Consider the following 18,986-nt stretch of genomic DNA (forward strand, 5'->3'; position numbering starts at 1 on the left):
CATCACGGGGACATCATCGTCATATCTGTGATTGTGACAAATTGTTAATTTTAGAAAAAAAAATCAAGTTTGGTTCCAAAGTGATATTGTACAAAATTTCTGCGGCCTTCTTCTGCTTAGTGGTAAATCTGGCACTGGTTTTACCCCACTGAAAACAGAGTTCTCTTAAAAAAACATACGACTATAGGCCTAATTCAGAAATAAAATAATTGTTATACTTTGAATTTAGTTTAATTAAAAAACTAACGTTACAAATTGTGATGCAATTGCATTTGGCACTTAAACTATGATATACATAGATAATCATACAGATATTGATTTATTATGATTCAGTTCTAACTAGGTTTGTTTTATGTACAGAAACCATAATGTTTCATCAACCACAATGTAAAAGAGAGCATACAACAAATATTATGTTAAAAGACAATAACTACAGATAACTGGCCATGCAAATAAATTCATTATAACACAATACTCAAAGCATTATACTCTAAATTCATCTAAAACATAAAAATATTAAAGCTAAATAAATAATATATGCAATAATCTTATCAGACACAACTTCATTACATTTTCACAATTATATTGTTATTCAGTATAGATTGATAACATAACATTTTAATAAAATAAATAGAAAAATATTATACCATGTTGCCTGTGTCAATAACCTAAAATCCAATAAAATGGCGAGAAGAAATATCAGTCCTGTCATTATAAAGCCAAATCTAGGTCTCTAATCCAAGTTGCTTATTCATCAAGCAAGATTGTTACCAACTGAAAAATATGGTATTTAGGGTGATCAGACCTTGCACTAAACAGTAATATCATTTCAACTGAACATAGTTTTGCAGCATAAATTATTATACTCAAAGTGTTTGTAACTATGGGACCTTAGGGAGAAAATAATAAAATTATATGTTAACATTTACAATATAAGAATCTTTACTGATAGTAGGGCCTATATTTCACTACTAGTACCGAAAGTGACATTTTCTGGTGTGTGCTCAAGTTTCATTTCTGAAGCAAAGCCATACAAAAAAGGACGAAATTTCAAGTTTGAGACAATGCCGAGCAAGTGAGAGTTATCAGTTATAGTTATAGTTATTTTCAAGTAAGATGCAAAGCCGAGGACGGGAATAATTGGTGCAAGTGTACCAGAAAATCACTTTCGGTACATGATACTACAAAAAGTACAAGTACATGTACAAGTTATGAACAATACTTTTTATCACGACGCAAAAATACTCATATACAGAATAACAGATCTCAGTAAAATTAAAACTATTATGTTTCCTAAAAAACAATGTCTTAATAAAAAAATAAGGGAAAAGGTAAGGTTTAGAAGTAAATGTTAAGGTTATGTTCATTCAGCCGTAAACACACACTACAAGCTAAAACGCAGCAAAACTAGCTGATGCATATTCCTGTTCAGTGTTCACATTGTTTATCAGTAAAATAGCCGATTTCAATAAATTATAGTTATTTGTGTAACTAGTGAGCAAAGTGGCACTTTGCTGCAAACGAGAGCAATATTTACGCACAAGCCGCAGGCGAGTGTGGAATGATCTCGAGTGCAGCAAAAGAAAAACAATTCCTTATTGGATTGAAAGCATTCACTTTTTAAAGTGTGCTTTTTAGCTTCAATTTTGTATAAGTTAAAACAATCACTAAGAAATGGATAAAAATTCCCTATATGGGAAATTCGCTAAAAGTAAATAGCTACCGGTATATAAATAAGGAGACTTCACACAAAAACACTAATCAAAAATACAACATCTGAAATAACCTATACTGATTAAAACTATCAGCTAAGACAATGCCTTTCTATAGCACCAAAATATTATATTTTAACATGCATTAAAGCTTCAAGACAACCTGTGAATTGCTGATAGAGATTATGAGAAAATGCAGCATATAACTAAATGTACATTGAGATGCTCATTCCGGTTGATGGGAAAGGACGGATGAAGACTGGGTTTGACTCACTCGAAGAATCACTGAGTTAAAATTGTCACTTACACGCAGCTCTCTTCCAGTGCCTGGAAACAGTTAAGTCAATAAAGAAATGAAAATTGTCATAATTCATCTTAATATACAAGAGGACACTGCTGTAATATTCAAGTAGAAAAAAGTGTGTAGCAATCAATAATCACACTAGTTGAGAGGTGTGTTCTGTAATACAGTTGTTGGCTACTTAAAACAGTTAACAAAACCTAAACAAATTTTTGCATGGTAATGTCCGACCTCACATAGCATATCACACACTACATCTCATTTCGCTTGGGAGATTTTCTCTAAACCATCCGAACGTCCTGACCTGGCTTTCAATTGTTTCCAAAATCAAGAATTAATTAGCAGTCCAGCACTTTGGTGACGATGAAAAGTTCCAATTTCTTGTCACCGAGTGACGAAGATCCCAGGCGGAGGAATTCTACGACAAAGTAATCTCAAAGCTTGGCCACCACAATGATAAGTGCCCCAATCTTTTTAAAAGCAGTATTTTAGTTGCTCTTTCAAATGGATACAACAGTTGTTTTTCTTCAAACACTTTTAATTTTGTTTCAAAACTTTCCTTACTTTCTGAGTAGCCAAAGCAAGTTCTGTTGACCAGTTGAAAGTTCCGATGATTAAATAATGGTCTTCAACCTTAAGTTCACGCTGTGTATGATAATCTTTGAACAGAAGTAGACATCCCGATTTAAAATTAGAGCTGATCCATATACAGCTATTGGAATGTCTACTTCAAATTCAAATAATCTTTATTTGTTAGTAGCATATAATACATACATAAATAGTGTCAAATACAGGTATTGAAAATTTTAAATTATAAACAAAGCATTCATATTAAATTATGATATTTAAAAATAATAGGGTGTTATAATAAAACAACAACGTGCAAAGTGATTTAAAGCCTTAGAGGCTTTACTATGATAGTCCGCACTAGTGAATACTACGACTATTCGCAGTAGGCCCCTACTGTCCTGATAATTAGACCAATTCGTTAATTACAAGAAAAAAATTGGTTCAGATTCCACTATAAACTGTAGGTTCCTTAGTAGCCATTGGCTGTATGGTGCTGTATAGTGGCGTCCCCATCTTAAAGAATTGATATAATTGATTGATATTGATTGATTGATTCATTGCTGACCAACCCATTGACAATGACTTACAAGTGTAGACCATCAACCCAGTCGTACTGCTAACGAACCAGCCCTCCATTAGTACGTCAAATCTAACCTACGAGCGCTAGTGTTGTAGTTCGGCTGAAGGCGTTGTACTGACCCGTGTGGAGTTGAGGTCTTTCCACATGCCCGGGTTTGAGTCCCATATATGTGCAATCCATATTGAGCTTTTAAAATGTGTGGAATAGCTGGAGTGGAGTGACCACCTTAAATAAATTAGTCCAGCTTAGGTGGAAGTTGACGGCATTAGTGAGTTTAGTAGGGATTGCACACAAGACCTGTTTTGCTCCTTCTTACATTGGTGTAGAGGAGGAGGATACAGATTTTTATTTTATTTTTTTTCTATAAAAATGGACATATCAAGTTGAAATATAGATATGATAAAATACATTAAAGGACATAACCTAAAACAATTGTATTAATAAAAGAGAAATAAATAAAAAAAATTTTGTCAATGGGCTGATGAAAACAAACATTTTAGAACGCCGCTTTACAAATGGTGCCAAAATTTAAGTAACCTAAGAGTAGGCTAACTTACACTCTAGCAAACCCCGGTAACTTATTTCAACAAAAACTTCACATACAAACATATAATTTAAAAGCGGTCAACTGTATACTCACTGACTGAGGGCATGGTCAGAACACTGGTGGATCCAAATGGAAGAGAAGATCAAGTGGTGTGTTTCTTGCGATGGGACATCATTGTAGATTTGGAGACGAAACACTTGCCACAGACATCACAAGAATACGGCCGCTCACCAGTGTGCAGCCTGCAAACAGAGTCGAAACATGAAATTTATTGTTAACGTTCTAATTATTTTAGACTTCATTACTAAGAGAAGTTTCAATATGCTGAACCAACCAATTTAATTACTATGAGATTAAAGTTTGATTAATTATTTAATACTCAAGAAACTGTTATGGGGTGGTCATAAACATTGATTATTGAATAGTTTAACCATCATTTCTCTAGTTTAAGTCATTTCCCGAGCACAAGTCACTTCAATAGTTCTTGATGATTTTGACAAAAGATTATAAATACGATGTTGTTTGAGAAAAGTTTAGATCCTTTGGGTGACATAAAGGTTTGCCTTAGGGCTCAGGAGCAGTTTTAATATTCTCACAAATGTTCAAAAGGCTCATTATTAATTACTTTAATGTGAATGCAAATTTATTTCCATTTATCATGAAAAAATTATATTCAAGACATTTTTATATACATTAAGTTTAGTGCAGTACAATTTTCGTTCGTTTCCAGAAGGCTAATTGTAGCATAGTGTAACACATACGTACAGCTAAAGATTCCTTACTTAGTTTTATTCAAACACTTTCTATAGTTTCATGGTGTTTTTTTTAGATAAATTCTTATCTAAATATAGGGAGACTAGATTGCACAGATTTATAGCATTAAACAACATAATATTTTTTTGCATGCTACAAAATCTCATTAATCAATGTTTAACTCGATAGGCCTGAAAAGATAGACATGAAATACTTACCGTTTGTGAATTGCCATTGGGGAAAACTGTGTGAAGCTTTGGCCGCAAATGTCACAACGATAAGGCCTCTCACCAGTGTGGCTGCGGCGATGACATCGCAAAGCATCTCTGCGAGCAAACGCTTTCCCACAGACTTCACACACGAAGCTCTTCTCACCGGTGTGCATTGTCGAATGAATCTTCAGGTCCACCCTTGTGAGGAACCCTTTGCCGCAAACTTCACACATAAACGGTTTCTCCCCAGTGTGGATACGAAGGTGAGTTACCAAATAAGACTTGCTGACAAACAGTTTATGACACACAGTGCACGGATACTGACGATTGTCGGTCCCGGAGTGGACTCGCTGATGTGATTTGCACAGACCTTTAGTTATAAATCCTCGTCCACAAGTTTCACATATGTACGGTTTTACTCCCAAATGCCTGTTTTGATGGTCCAGAAGACTCTGTTTGGTTTTGAAATTCCGTCCGCACGTAGTACAAGGATACGGCTTTAGGTCACTGTGTACTCTCTGATGTACGATCAGATATGACTTACACTGAAAGCCTTTCCCACAAGAATTACATGTGTAATCGTAGTGTCCTGTGTGCTTAGCTTCATGCTGAGCTAAGCCGATTTTCGAGCGGAATGCTTTATCGCAAGAAGAACATTTGAAGGGTTTCTCTCCAGTGTGCTTCCTCATGTGTTCCGCTAGCTTATAGTTTGTTCGATACTCTTTTCCACAAGTTGTGCACACCTTCATTTCTCCTGGTTTTGTTTCCTTTTTATTATCATTTTTCTTTTTCGCTTTATCTTTTTCATCCTCCTCATCATTCTTGTCCCCTGCCGCTCTTGTGTCTGTTTTGCTCTTCTTTGAATGTCTATCTTTCTTGTGGTTGAGAAGATCTTCTTCACTAGCAAACACTAAACCACATGTTTGACATTTGTTCCAGTGATACTCGTAATGAGTTTGGAACTCTTCTTGTTTTGAGAAAGCTTTACCACAAATGTTACAGAAAAACCATGAGGGTTGTTGATGATCAGTTGGCATCAAGTAGTCTCCACTTTCAGTTATTTGGGGAAGTTTATCATTTGTAAGCATATTTTTGAGCATCGCACTGAAAACAAAACAAGAACTTACAAATATAGATCTTTAGGAAGAACTCTTTTGCTTTAGAAATCGTATAAATATAGGTTTTTCTGCTTACAGAGCACTGCTCAAGCTGACTCAAAAATAATAAATAGTACCTGAAGTACAATATTAAATTTATTCTAGTGTACACATTAATAGTACATAGTAATAAAGCTATTTCCGTACTGTTACTCTAATATCTGGGTCCAATTGTACACATTTAGTATAAATAGTTAACCTTAGCAGAGGATACAAGAAAAGGGAAATTGTTATCCTGTCAGATAGCCAGGCTGTCCCCCTCGTCAGTTATCAGCTCAAAGATGGTATGGAATTGCCAGCAAAGTCTGAACCTGTTGGGTAAGAACAACAAGTTATCACTCCTTTGGGTACCTAAACATCAGGGGAGGGCAGAGGCAGCTAACACCCTCATAGGGCCAGAACCAGGGTGTGCACTCCAAGACCCGTTCTTCAAAAGAAGCTCAGGAAAGACGAAAATGTTACCAGAGCTAAAGGCTGACTGCTCATCCAGGATGTCAGCAAGCCACGACGCAAGAAGGTCTGAGACTATGACTAGGCTGACTAAGAACTGTTTGAGAATGTTAACAGGTTTTCTAACTGGACATTCTAGGCTTAGAAGTCATCTGAGAAAAATGAACATCGTTCAGGAAAGTGACTGCCAATTCTGCCAATCAGGGGAAGAAACACCCAGACATCTATTGGCTGAATGTGATGCGGTTGGGCGAAAGAGAGCCAAGAGTTTGTGCATGCACCAGGTAGCAGTTTGAGATTTTCCACAGTTAAAACCCCACCTGTCACTTAACTTCATTGAGGAGTTTGGATTGGAGGGGGTTCTCTAGGCAAAGACTGGAGACTAGTTTGGGGGACACAATAGATCTTACAGGTCACAGTGTAATCTTTCTCCAGGCAATATCAGTATCAGTAATATAAATAGTACATTGGATCAGTTGTAAGGCCTATACAAACATTTTCTATTATTCTTGTATAAAAGGGTTAGAATTGTATTTAACTAAAGAAAGAATGTTGTGGCATGATAATCAGCTGGATTGAACTTTTCCCTTCTGCATAAGCCTTCTGGTGATGCTGTGCCACAGTGGAAACCAGTCAGGTGTTGAGTGGGCTTACAATAGTTTCCTACTCAAGTTTTTACATTTTAAAAGGGTATCTGACATGCATAAAACGTTTGTGACAGTTAATTAGTGTTAAAGCTCTCTGGTTAGAATACCAACCAACCTGTTATCCGTGTGCAGACCGTTGGACACATTGTCATCCACAATGTTAGTACTGTCATTCATGTCAGCATCCGGCAGTGACGAGTCGTCACTCTCGGTAGCACTATCAGAATCATCAGACTCAGTTTCACTCTCAGGGGGTGGGTTTGTATTGACCACCCTATTGCGCTTCGCTCCCATCGCATTCTCAATTTTGATAAAAACGTCAGGTTCACATTTAAGATTTTCCGAGTTTTTCTTATTAATGGATTGAATGATGGAAGTCTCGTGAGTTGGTAGTTCTAACGGTGGATTGACACATTGAACGAGCACAGCATCTGTTATAGGTCCATTTACCTGCAACCATCAATCAAGTTTACTGGTAGAAATAACTATAATAATGGCACAATACCTTGTCAAGTTTAATCCAAATGTTGATAGAGGGTAACAACCTACATGTTTCGCCGTAAATACGGCATCGTCAGGGTTATAAAAACGGAGACATCGATGTCACACGCACACAATAAATACACGAATACAAACATTTAATTACGGAAAGTAAACATTTAATTGACATTGATAGGCCTATCACACGCACACGACACGGACGGTCCCGGCGCAGGTAGTAGACTGCAGTGTCAGACTCCTCAGTAGGACAAAGGTCAGGTGGCCAGTTATTTTGGTGAATTAGCACATTGAAAATAGAGTGTGACTGGAACTGCAGTTTTTCGTTGAGGATATGTCCACTGGCGGTGTTATCGTGGTATAATTTGTAAATTTCAAATTCCTCTCACGTGTTTAGTTTACTACCTTTTCTGCATTTATGTAGCACCTCAAGACCGTCAGCAATCTCACTCATGTTATGGTTTAGGTTGATTAAATGCTGGGCAAAACTAACTGACTTTTCTCAGGACCTAGTTGGCGACCTTCTGGTTACTAGATGTTATAGCCATTCAGATACCTGCATTCTTGACTCTTCATCATACATTTGTACCACTAATTTCTATTTACTGATAATTAATGACAGTTAAGGGAAAGACAAGAATTAATTTCACACCATCGGAAAATTACTTCCCGCTATTGCTTTGATTGCACAAGACGATGATGACATTTTCGTGGCCGCAGGAGATAATGATGATGATGGAGACTAGTTTGGGGGACACAATAGATCTTACAGGTCGCAGTGTAATCTTTCTCCAGGCAATGATGAGACAATGGCAATGGCGGGAGACAATGATGATGTCTACATGGCCGAAGGTGATGTTTATGCTTTTGCCGCAATATTGGAAAATGTCTACACAATCGCGGGAAATGATCAAAATTTTGCCACCATCGTGGGGCTCAGATGATTATGTTCACATGACCTTGAGAGATGTTCTTGATTTTGCCACCATGGCGGATGACTGTGATGATGTCTAAAGAGCCGCAGGATACGATAATGTCAGACTCGACTGTGGTAGATGATAAGAATTTTGCCGCAATAGCGGAAGATAACGACAATATCTAGGTCTACATGACCGAGGGAGATAGTTAATATTTTATTGTGATCGCAGAAGACGTTGATAACGTTTTTGTGATCATGAGAGAGGATAACAGTGTTTCTTTTACAGTTGAGCGATATTTAGGATTTTGCCGCCAAAACTAATATTTATTACTTGTGATGTGGCTATACCAAAACCCATGGGGAGCGAGCTGGCGTAGTGGTTAGAGCGCGGGACTTGAGTCCCTGAGGTCCCGGGTTCGATCCCCGCCAAGTCACCAATGGATTTTATCCAAGTGATAATGCCGCAACCCCTAGGTCTAGCCTGAAGTAATGTGAAAAACAATCCCAGGCTCGTGCCTAGCGTCCTTAGGACAAAAAAAAAAAAAAAAAAAAAAAAAATACCAAAACCAACACATCCAAATATAGATACTGATACCTACAAAATTTACTCTCAATAATTCTGAATACCTATACCATTTTTTTTTTAGTTTTACGTACAGTACCGATGAGTGGAATTGATGGAATCATATTTCTAAAAATCAAATTGGCAAGCAGAATAAAAAATTCTGGAACCGACCCAGCACTAAAGCACTGGTCACACTAGGCTGGCATCAGCGGCAAATTGAAAAAAAGCCGCTACTGTCAGCTTAATGTGACTACAAAATTCGCAGCTGGCACCGCCAGGTGGCGATTATTTGTCAGCGATTATTTGGACATGTTCAACTTTTGGTAGCGAGGCAGTGGCGACTAGATGTCACAAGACCACTCGTACTCGCTGACGCCAGCAAGCAGCGTAGTCTGACCACCTCTAGAAGCGTGCCTGCGGCGACCAAAGATGATTTTCAACTTGGTTTTACCATTGACTATAGGCCTACCTACAGTTACAGGTTTATAAAAATGCAGGTGCTGGTCATGTGGTCCACTGTCAGCTATTAAGCTACCTAATTGCTGGTTTTTGAGGACCCAAGCATGAAATGGCGACAAGAACTGAGCTTTAAACTAGAAGTTTAAAAGTAGTAATTTGTAGAGTAGAAATGACTGAGCTTAAGTGCTGAAATGACTCCTTCTTAAGTGGTTGTGGAAGCAAGTCATCAATTTCTAAAATTTATTCCAAAAACTATGCGTGCTTGTGGGACGTTTTTCAAGAAGTAGGAACGTCAGTTTTGGGAACACCAAAGAAGCAACTTACAGTGAGTTGTTGCAAAACCTCACAGCTGTTCTTTCTATAACACATCCTCAAAAATTACTTGAGTATTCGTTAACGAGGTCCCACGGACGCTGATCACCAGCGGCTGGCGAGCAGCCTAATGTGACCCGTGCTTAAACACCGATACAAAAAGTTAGTAGGCTACATAAAATTGATTAACTGCCATAAAAAAACATCCAATGAATTCTGGTTGACTAGCCTACTGGTGATATGATGACCTAAACATTTTTTATAAGACAAGATTTCCAGGAATCAACCTACAGTAACCTACAGATTACTACAGATCAACCTACGATTACTTTGACCTATCTAAATTAAGTTACTTAGAGATATTCCGACAAAAAGGTATAACACTATTATCATAACAAATACTGTGTGTACAACTAAGTTAAATGAAAAAAATTACCAAAATCATTCAAAATTTTTTAACTTTAATGTTAAAACCTACCTGTAAGGGAACAGACATAGGCATTGGCTCTACCAAAGGGACATAGGACTCCAACTCTTTCAGGATATTATTAAGCTCACTTTCAGTTTTGATACTTTTGTCCCTGAATTCGTACAACAGATCTAACTTGTACACACACTCCTCACATACCATTTTAGGCAATTTGTCAGTTGTATATACCTGAAACAGAATAAGAATACCAAATATATTTTAAAAAGCTTGATTATCAGAAAAGTAAGTTGTTACATTTTTTAACTTAGGTTAAAGTACCGGTAGTTCTATTTCTTTTGGTTGCTAATTTTTAAGACTCATGACTAAAAATTACTGTAAACCTAGCCCACGGCTGTACATTATAACTTAATTAGTAATTTCAGCGAATTAAATCCAGTAAATACAACTTAGCCTAAGTGAAAATTTGAACTATGCATTAAAAGAAATAAGCAATCTTAGCCTAATTCGTTATAACTTAAGTTGCAAATTAATCTAAAAGCACTCTGATGGTAAATTTGTTTGAATTAGCTGTGAAACTTTGATATCTTACTCCATCATATTCACAAAAAATATCCAACCAAAACTAACTTAAATTGGTAAGCCTGACTTATTTTCAATTGTAGGTATATTAGGTAGAACTATCTATGACCACTCAAATTTCTATATGGTACCGGTAACCATAACATAATGCTTTCAATTGTTACCTTGTTTGTTATCATCCTAAACTAAAATAAGTATAAGTTAAAGCCAGACTGAAATAAACTAACTTAACCTAACTGCAGCAGAACAGTGTAAAAGATTCTTCCGAAAAATACCCTTTGGATTAAAATGTTCATATTTAACAGGCCTACGTACAATTGATATCCTCAGGCTAACTTATATCAGCTGTGAACATGATAAGTTATCCAATACATTTCTCGTAACTTACAATAAGTTAACTTAGGGCCTACAGGCTAACTTAGGTAGAGTACCATAGCCTATCGTAAGTTATTTAAGATTTCATCCGATACCATATTGTAGGTTCTCTGTAGAACTGTACCCCAAAGTTCTGCAAAATGTTCAATAAGAATAAGAATAAGAAATTTTATTGCCATTGACCAAGTTGTACTTAGGAATAGGCATTGTCAAATTATATTAAACAAAATGTCACCAAGTATGTTATATCTATAGGTAACAAAGATTGAGAATTCTTAATTTACAGTATGAATGATTCCATTTTAATTTTTTATTTAACCTAATGAAACAATAAAGTGTTAAACGGGCAATTTCAATGGTCTAAAGTAAAAGTTAACCATTAAAACTCACCTAAGTTACATAGGCCCTAGCCTATTTATTTATTTAAACAGCAATCAACATTTTACAAAATAATTGTGACAGATGACGGCTGTAGTCCTAATGCAAGAATTTAACCCTCGTGCAGGCGCTTCACCAGTAAAACAGGAGGGGGCGCATGCACAGTTTTATTCCGCAACACTAAATAGCAAAAATTTTACCCATTTTACTTGTTTTTATAACGCAATATTGTATGTAAGTTAAATGTTGACTAACCTAATCAGGAACCTAATTTCATTGTTAATAACATTATTTGTTCTACTTATGAGTAATATTTAAAATAAACATATTGAGCAATTTTCTAGTATAAAGGTATCACTGTCGGTGTTACGAGATAGGGCGTGCGGAGTTTTACCCCACAATAATGCAATTATACATAGGGAGGCAAACAAAATATATTTGATAGTAATTATAAATAAACATGTCTATATAATTACATTTAAACATGTTTATATTTTTGTATGTATAAAATATACACACAGTTTGACAAATGTTACAAGTAAATATAAACAATATAAACAATATAACAATATAGGCTATACGGTAAACAAATAAATAGTAAAATATCAATCGAGAAGTTTGGTTATGTATAGGGCCTACACAAAACAATACTATAGGCTACATAAACAAAAAAAAATACGGTACATACTAATATATTAAAGTAACAATGAGTAGGCCTAATACCCTAATCAAAATCTTGTTTTGGTTGTATTTATTCTATTCTTTCTTCCCTTTTGACACAATCAAGCAATCCTCGTAATTTATCATTTTCTAAAAAAATCAATAGTGGCATCAGTCTAATATAAAACGGGAACTCCAAATAGTTATAGCCTACTTCACTAAGTTAACAGACACAACTAAAACAGTCACCTCTAACACAGAAGAGCGCATAAGGAAATAAACTCCACGCTAAGGACTTAGGCTACACGACAGGGCGCACGCAGAGAAAACCTCCGCAAACTGACACCACGTCACTGAATTGATACTGACAACAAAATAAGGAGGAATTTGTGTGTTAAAATAAATAGCTTAGGGGCATTCCTGGGATGAGGTGCATAAAGTATGGAGCCAGACACGATACCCATTACTTATGCATAATTATTTTAACAAAACTAAAAGTGCGGAGGAAACCTCCAAAAGCACCCGCTCGAGGGTTAAGCAGAACTTTGATATACGACTCAATTGGTTTTGCTAGCCTATAATCAATTTTCTTCATTTATATTGATACAGTCCCCTCTTGGTAATTCAAACACTTGATAATTCAAAACTTTTGATAATTCAAAATGAAGGCTCAGTCCCTAGAGAATCTCTCAATATTTCAAATTTTTACCATGCATTTTGATACACTCGGTATTTCAAAGTCCAAATAGAGGGCAGGTCAATTTGTAACACGCAGTAATTCGAAGTTTTGTCGGAAAAACACTCTATAATTCGAAGTAACTCAGTAATTCGAAGTGTCGTCGGTTAACACTCTATAATTCGAAGTCATGCTGTAATTCGAAGTTTCGTCGAAAAAACACTCTATAAATCAAAGTCACGCAGTAATTCGAAGTTTAGTTGGCAAAACACTCTAAAATTTGAAGTGATCTCTTCCTGTTATAACAGGAAACTATACAGTACAGTACATCCTGTTCCCTTGGTAGGCTAGTGTTGGACGTTTTGATGTTTGTTTAGTTAGAGCAGTAGTTTGAGTTAGTTCGCTGACAACTTGTTTTTCTAAGTTGGCAATCCGATCTCTAGATTGTGCGACATCTCCTTGAGCACAAACGTAGTTGTCGACAGCTGATAGATAGTTCAGCTATTGGCGAAATACAGGGTGTCACAAAAAAGTGTGATGGGCTATACAGGACCTAATTCTACATGCAAAAATAAGTAAAAAATGAAGAATACAATTTTTTGGATTTCGGCTTAGTTTAGCCGTAATCCGCCATTTTGTTTTTGGGGGAAAATATTTATTATTTCAAAATCCCTTTGAGATATTTTTACGAAACTTGGCAAAATTGTTAACACTAAAGTAAGTAAAATTTATAAAAAAAATTATTGTTTTAACTTTCCAAATTTCAAAATGGCGGCCGTTTGAATTTTTTAATGCCAAATTTCGTGAAAACTGGTACCTAAATCAAAATTTTGTAAGGCACAAAAGTTTTAGTATTTATTATGACAAATCCAACAAAACAAAAATGAATAAAATCGGTTCATAAATAAAGAAGCTGTGTTTATTTTAGTAATTTAGACTGAAATTATTAATATTAAAATGTACCTATTAAATGTAATGTAATAGTTTATGTAACGTATTAAGTAATTTCAGTCTAAATTACTAAAATAAACACAGCTTCTTTATTTATGAACCGATTTTATTCATTTTTGTTTTGTTGGATTTGTCATAATAAATACTAAAACTTTTGTGTCTTACAAAATTTTGATTTAGGTACCGGTTTTCATGAAATTTGGCATTACAAAATTCAAACGGCCGCCATTTTGAAATTTGGAAAGTTAAAATAATAATTGTTTTTATGAATGTTACTTACTATAGTATAAACAATTTTGCCAAGTTTCGTAAAAATATCTCAAAGGGATTTTGAAACAATAAATATTTTCCCCAAAAAACAAAATGGCGGATTACGGCTAAACTAAGCCGAAATCCAAAAAATTGTATTCTTCATTTTTTACTTATTTTTGCATGTAGAATTAGGTCCTGTATAGCCCATCACACTTTTTTGTGACACTCTGTATATAGTGCTAAATAATAGATTTCTTTGCAACTACAGTAGGCCTCAAATCAAATCAAATCAAATCAAAACATCTTTATTTTCCTTACATGTACATGGGTACAAAAATAGTGTCAAGTATAAAGTACTAAACTAGCTTAAAGATATAAATACATTTTAAGTATGAATAGGTATTTATTCAATGAGTTCCTCCATTGTATAAGGCGCCTTTTCTATTAAATGTTTTTTTAATTTAGATTTAAATAATTTATAATTTGATTCCTCCTTTATAGAGGCAGGCAATTTCCTTAGAATTAGTGATCCAGCAAAAGTTGGTTTTTTCTTTGAGAATTCCAGCTTATAGGTTGAAGTTACAATATTCTTTTTATGTCTTGTATTGTAACTATGTGGCACAACTGGCTCATATTTTAGGCTGTCTCTTTTAGCTATACATGCTATTTCAAAAGTATACGCTGCAAAAACTGTTAAAATATTTAGATTTTTAAAGTGAGATTTAACTGATTCATCTTTTTTAAGGTGTAACATAGTTCTAATGGCTTTTTCCTGCATGATTAGAATTTTATTTAAATTTTTAATCGTAGTTGCCCCATATAGTCCAATGCCATAGTTTATGTGAGAATGAATATGGGCGAAATATATTTTTTTAAGTGCATCTAAATTGCACAAATAAGACATTCTTTTCAATGCGTACACTCCAGAATTAAGCTTTTTTAACAATTTTTCAACGTGTTTATTCCAACTTAGATGTTCATCTACATAGAGACCTAAAAGTTTGGCTTCAGAAAGTTGTTCTATTGATTCTGAATCAATGATCAAATTGGGTTCAAGTTTCTGTTTACTTTGTTTAGTCGAAAAGGACATAAAGTTTGTTTTTGTTGTATTAAGATTCAAATTATTATTTTTTAGAAATTGTTGTATACTATACAATTCTACAAAGGCCGAAATTTCCAACTCCTCTTTACTTTTCCCCGCCACTGTTAAATTTGAATCATCTGCATATAAACAAATCTTACTCTTTTGAGGATTAACAATACTTTTAGGCAATTCTTTTATATAACATAAAAACAAAATTGGTCCCAAAATTGAACCCTGTGGCACCCCCCACTTAATTCTACGTTTATGAGAGTTAAATGTAGTTAAATAATTGTTTTTGTTTGATTTTATTTCAACAAATTGCATCCGACCATCCAAATAAGATTGAAACCATTTTAAGGGGACTCCCATTATTCCAAGACTTTCCAGTTTCTCTAGCAAAATTGAATGACAAACACTATCAAATGCTTTAGAGAGATCCATGTATATCCCTAGAACATTTTCACCGTTTTCAATTGATTCTACGATGGACTCAATGAAGTCAGTAGCTGCTGTTATTACTGATCTTCCATTTCTGAAACCATGTTGAGAATTATCAAATAACTTATTTGATTCAAGATAATCTACCAATCTAATGTACATTGCTTTCTCGTATACCTTTGATACAGCAGGGAGCAATGAAACAGGTCTATAGTTAGATATTTCAGTAACTTCGTTTTTTTTATGTAAAGGAATTACCTTTGCAATTTTTAGTTGATGCGGAAATAAGCCAGACACAAAAGAGGAATTCACCAAATGTACAAGTGGCTTTACTAAAAGGTTCCCTACATATTTTAATAATTTAGTTGGTATATCATCATAACCACTAGACATTTTATTCTTAAGTGAACCAACAATTCTTTCCATTTCCTTATCATCTACAGGAGTGCACTTAAATATCCTACTTTCAAAAAGCCCTTTTGTTTTATTTACATCGCTAACTTGATTAGTTGTTCCTCTTTTTTTATCTAAAGGTTGCCTAACACTAAAGCTATCTACAACATCTATAAAGTAATTATTAAACATGTTTGCAACATAAGTAGGATTTTCAATTAGTTCATCATTCAGTCGAAGACTAATATTCTCTGAGTAAGTGTTTTTTTTGTTTGAAACTTCATTATTAATTATTCTCCATGTGGTTTTGTTAATGTTACTTGAATTATGAATTTGGAAATCAAAAAACTTCTTAACTGAAAAATAAGCCGTTCCGTTGTTTAAAAGTGTACTAAAATACGGTATTATGTTTTATTGTAACGTGCTGTACCTTTGTATGTATTAAACAAATGAACTCTCTGTAATTCGAATGGTTTATGTTTCTCCCGATAAATCGAACTCTTGATAATTCAAAACTCTTGATAATTCAAATTTATATGCTTGGCCCACCAATTTCGAATTATCAAGAGTCTGCTGTATTAGCAATAAGGGAGTAATTGATTGGATTTAAGCCTGAATCCTACAAAAATAATAGTGGGTAATTAGGAGGGTACAGTTTTTTAACTGGGCTACGCTAATATTGATTGAAACCATCTAAATTGAAAATATTGATTAATACAGCCTGCCCTCATTAGTCCAACGCTCTGAAATCCGACGTACTTGGTAATCCGACGTGCCGTCAGGCGCCGCTACGGGAGCAAAAAATCAAGCATGCAGTGACATGAAACACTGTGACTCACGTCTCGTTGCCGTCGGAGCACTTCCGTTCAGTGTTCAGTTGACTTTCGGGACGTGCAGTACACTTTCCCGGTGCAGTGGTATTTTCTTTGTAGTAAGTGCAATTGTGTTTCTTTTATTCTGTTTTTAATTCTTCAAGAATGTAATGTTGATTAATAAGTTACATTGTTTAAAATGATAGGCTAGTTACCTATATCGTTTTGACAATCAAATGCATTACAGAATAGCCATTTTCGATAATCCGACCTTTTTGGTATTCCGACACAACGTCAGTCCAGTACCTGTCAGACTAGCGAGGGCGGGCTGTAATTGATATTTTAAAACATAGGTACCGTATCTATTATAAAATTAAACTATCATAACCTAACCTAACCAACCAAACCAACTTGCTGATGGCGAAAAAATTCGCATAAAGGTTTACTAATCAAATCGATAGTTTCAATCGATATTAGCGTAGCCCAGTTAAGAAACTGTACCCTTAGGGTAGGCTAACTTATACGTTACGTAGGCTAACATAAGTTATTTTGCTATTTAGTCATTTTAAGTCATTGCTAAATTTTGATTTCAAAAGATACCATTAAGTTATTGATGTCACTAACTTAAGTTAGGCCTACCTTAGTCAAGACTATCCAAAATAGAGCTGATGCCTGAGGTCCTTGCTTCGGTTTGATTAACTTAAATGAGAACATTAACATTTAACCCTCCGAGTGTCATGCGTCGCTGCAGCGACGCGTAACGCACTTTGTATAGTGTCGTGCGTCGCTGCAGCGACTCGCGAACACTGTTTACGGCGAAGGCTCTATGACTAACTGAATCGGACTGTACTGGATTGAGTTAGGTATCGTTCTGTCCGTAATATTGTAAGCTTTCTGCAGAGGTCTGTCTCTAAGCACTATTCATTTTAGTTCCGAAAATATTGTAGCAGACAGCTGACTGAGCTGACGTGCGTGTATTTGTAAACAGCTAGGTTACCCTCGGACCGATGACTGATGTGTTTTATTACGTTTATCATTGTTTTAGTGTTAAAAATCAAAAGTAGTGATATACGTGGTGCATTATAAGAAGATTTAAGTGGTTTTGAAGTGCTGGTTGATGATCCTGAAGAAGTAGGTAGTGATATTGATGTAAATTATCAGCCAGATTCCTAGCTATGGTTGGGCTATGCATTCTTAGCTAAACGCTATGTACTGAAATCTGTTTTTTGCCCATAACTTTTTTATTTGCAAATCTACTTCCTTATATTATTATAGATTTGTAATCCTCATAAAATTTAGAACTAAGTGGCTATTTTCAAATATTTATAGGCCTATAATTTATACAATTTCATTGAGCGCAAACTTATTTTTTTTTTTTTAATTTTCGAAATTATACATTTTTTTACCTAAAAAAATTTTTTTTTTTAAATCTTCCTTATGTTTTATATATAATATTGAAGCCCAAGATTTTCCAAACAAAATGGTATATAGAACAGTATAACTAACATTGTTTTTAAGCTTCTCAGATCAGTTTTAATAAAACCTTGCAAATGAGCAAAAAATAGGCTGACATTAAGGCCAAAACACATGACACTCGGAGGGTTAATAAAATAGAACTAACAACGAATAGGTAAGTTAAATTAGCATTTTGGCCTAAAGGTCTAGCTTGCTAGCCATAACTTAGTTTGCCTTACCTTGATTGGTAAACACTCAGTTATTTTTTTGTATATTTGCCTCATATCTCCTTCTCTTTCAAAAATGTGCAAGCCCATCAAGACACTTGTTTTTGAACCACAAATTCGACATAGTTCACTAAACTCTGATGGATCCATTATAAATATAATACTTCAAGAAGCTTTTACAAACCAAGACAATGAAGGCACCGAAGGAGGGCCGAGAGAACCGAGATGTCCTAGATTGATTACAAAAGCCAAAGTAATTGAATAATTTTACACTTCTCTAATGAATTAACAATAGTTTATGACAGGCAGCTGTAAAAATGTAAACTCATTTCACAGTTAAAATAAAAAGTAACTTACAACTACTGTGATTTAAAATAGACTTAGCCAACTACTAAATTGAAGGTTAGTTTGTAGACAGAACGAATTATTTTATTATTATTAGTACTTTTTTCTTCTTTAGAACAATTCTTTGGGATTGTTCGTTAGTGCCAATGCACTTAGTCGCAGGCCGACCTAATGCTATGTAGCTCCATTTTATTATTTTCCCCTTACAAACGTATTTAATATAATGTGTTGTGCTTATACAGTTCAGTC

At 34.9% G+C, this 18,986-nt stretch overlaps 1 protein-coding gene across 1 annotated transcript; it reads right to left on the minus strand.

The window, feature by feature from the left end:
* Nucleotides 1–209: 209 nt before the first annotated feature.
* On the minus strand, nt 210–18,796 carry LOC128988398 (zinc finger protein 660-like). The gene is made up of 6 exons (XM_054409650.1): nt 18,405–18,796; nt 10,161–10,340; nt 7,045–7,379; nt 4,682–5,779; nt 3,804–3,952; nt 210–2,039 (listed from the first exon to the last, which is right to left on the minus strand). Exons 1-5 carry the CDS (start codon nt 18,540–18,542, stop codon nt 3,853–3,855), a joined length of 1,851 nt encoding a protein of 616 aa, XP_054265625.1. The 5' UTR covers nt 18,543–18,796; the 3' UTR covers nt 210–2,039; nt 3,804–3,852.
* Between the last annotated feature and the right edge of the window lie 190 nt (nt 18,797–18,986).

This window comes from Macrosteles quadrilineatus, unplaced genomic scaffold (genome assembly GCF_028750875.1).
Source record: "Macrosteles quadrilineatus isolate MER2022 unplaced genomic scaffold, UCM_ALF_1.0 Scaffold_3__2_contigs__length_128488019, whole genome shotgun sequence".
NCBI classification, from domain to species: domain Eukaryota; kingdom Metazoa; phylum Arthropoda; class Insecta; order Hemiptera; family Cicadellidae; genus Macrosteles; species Macrosteles quadrilineatus.

What these genes read in the sequence shown, in the direction of transcription:
- LOC128988398 (XM_054409650.1), bottom strand. Translation starts at nt 18,542, where the DNA reads ATGGATCCATCAGAGTTTAGTGAACTATGTCGAATTTGTGGTTCAAAA. An exon ending in CTGAGTGTTTACCAATCAAG is followed by an intron (nt 10,341 to 18,404) that starts GTAAGGCAAACT and finishes ATTCTGTTTCAG; the next exon opens with GTATATACAACTGACAAATT. An exon ending in CCAATGGCAATTCACAAACG is followed by an intron (nt 3,953 to 4,681) that starts GTAAGTATTTCA and finishes CTCTGTTTGCAG; the next exon opens with GCTGCACACTGGTGAGCGGC.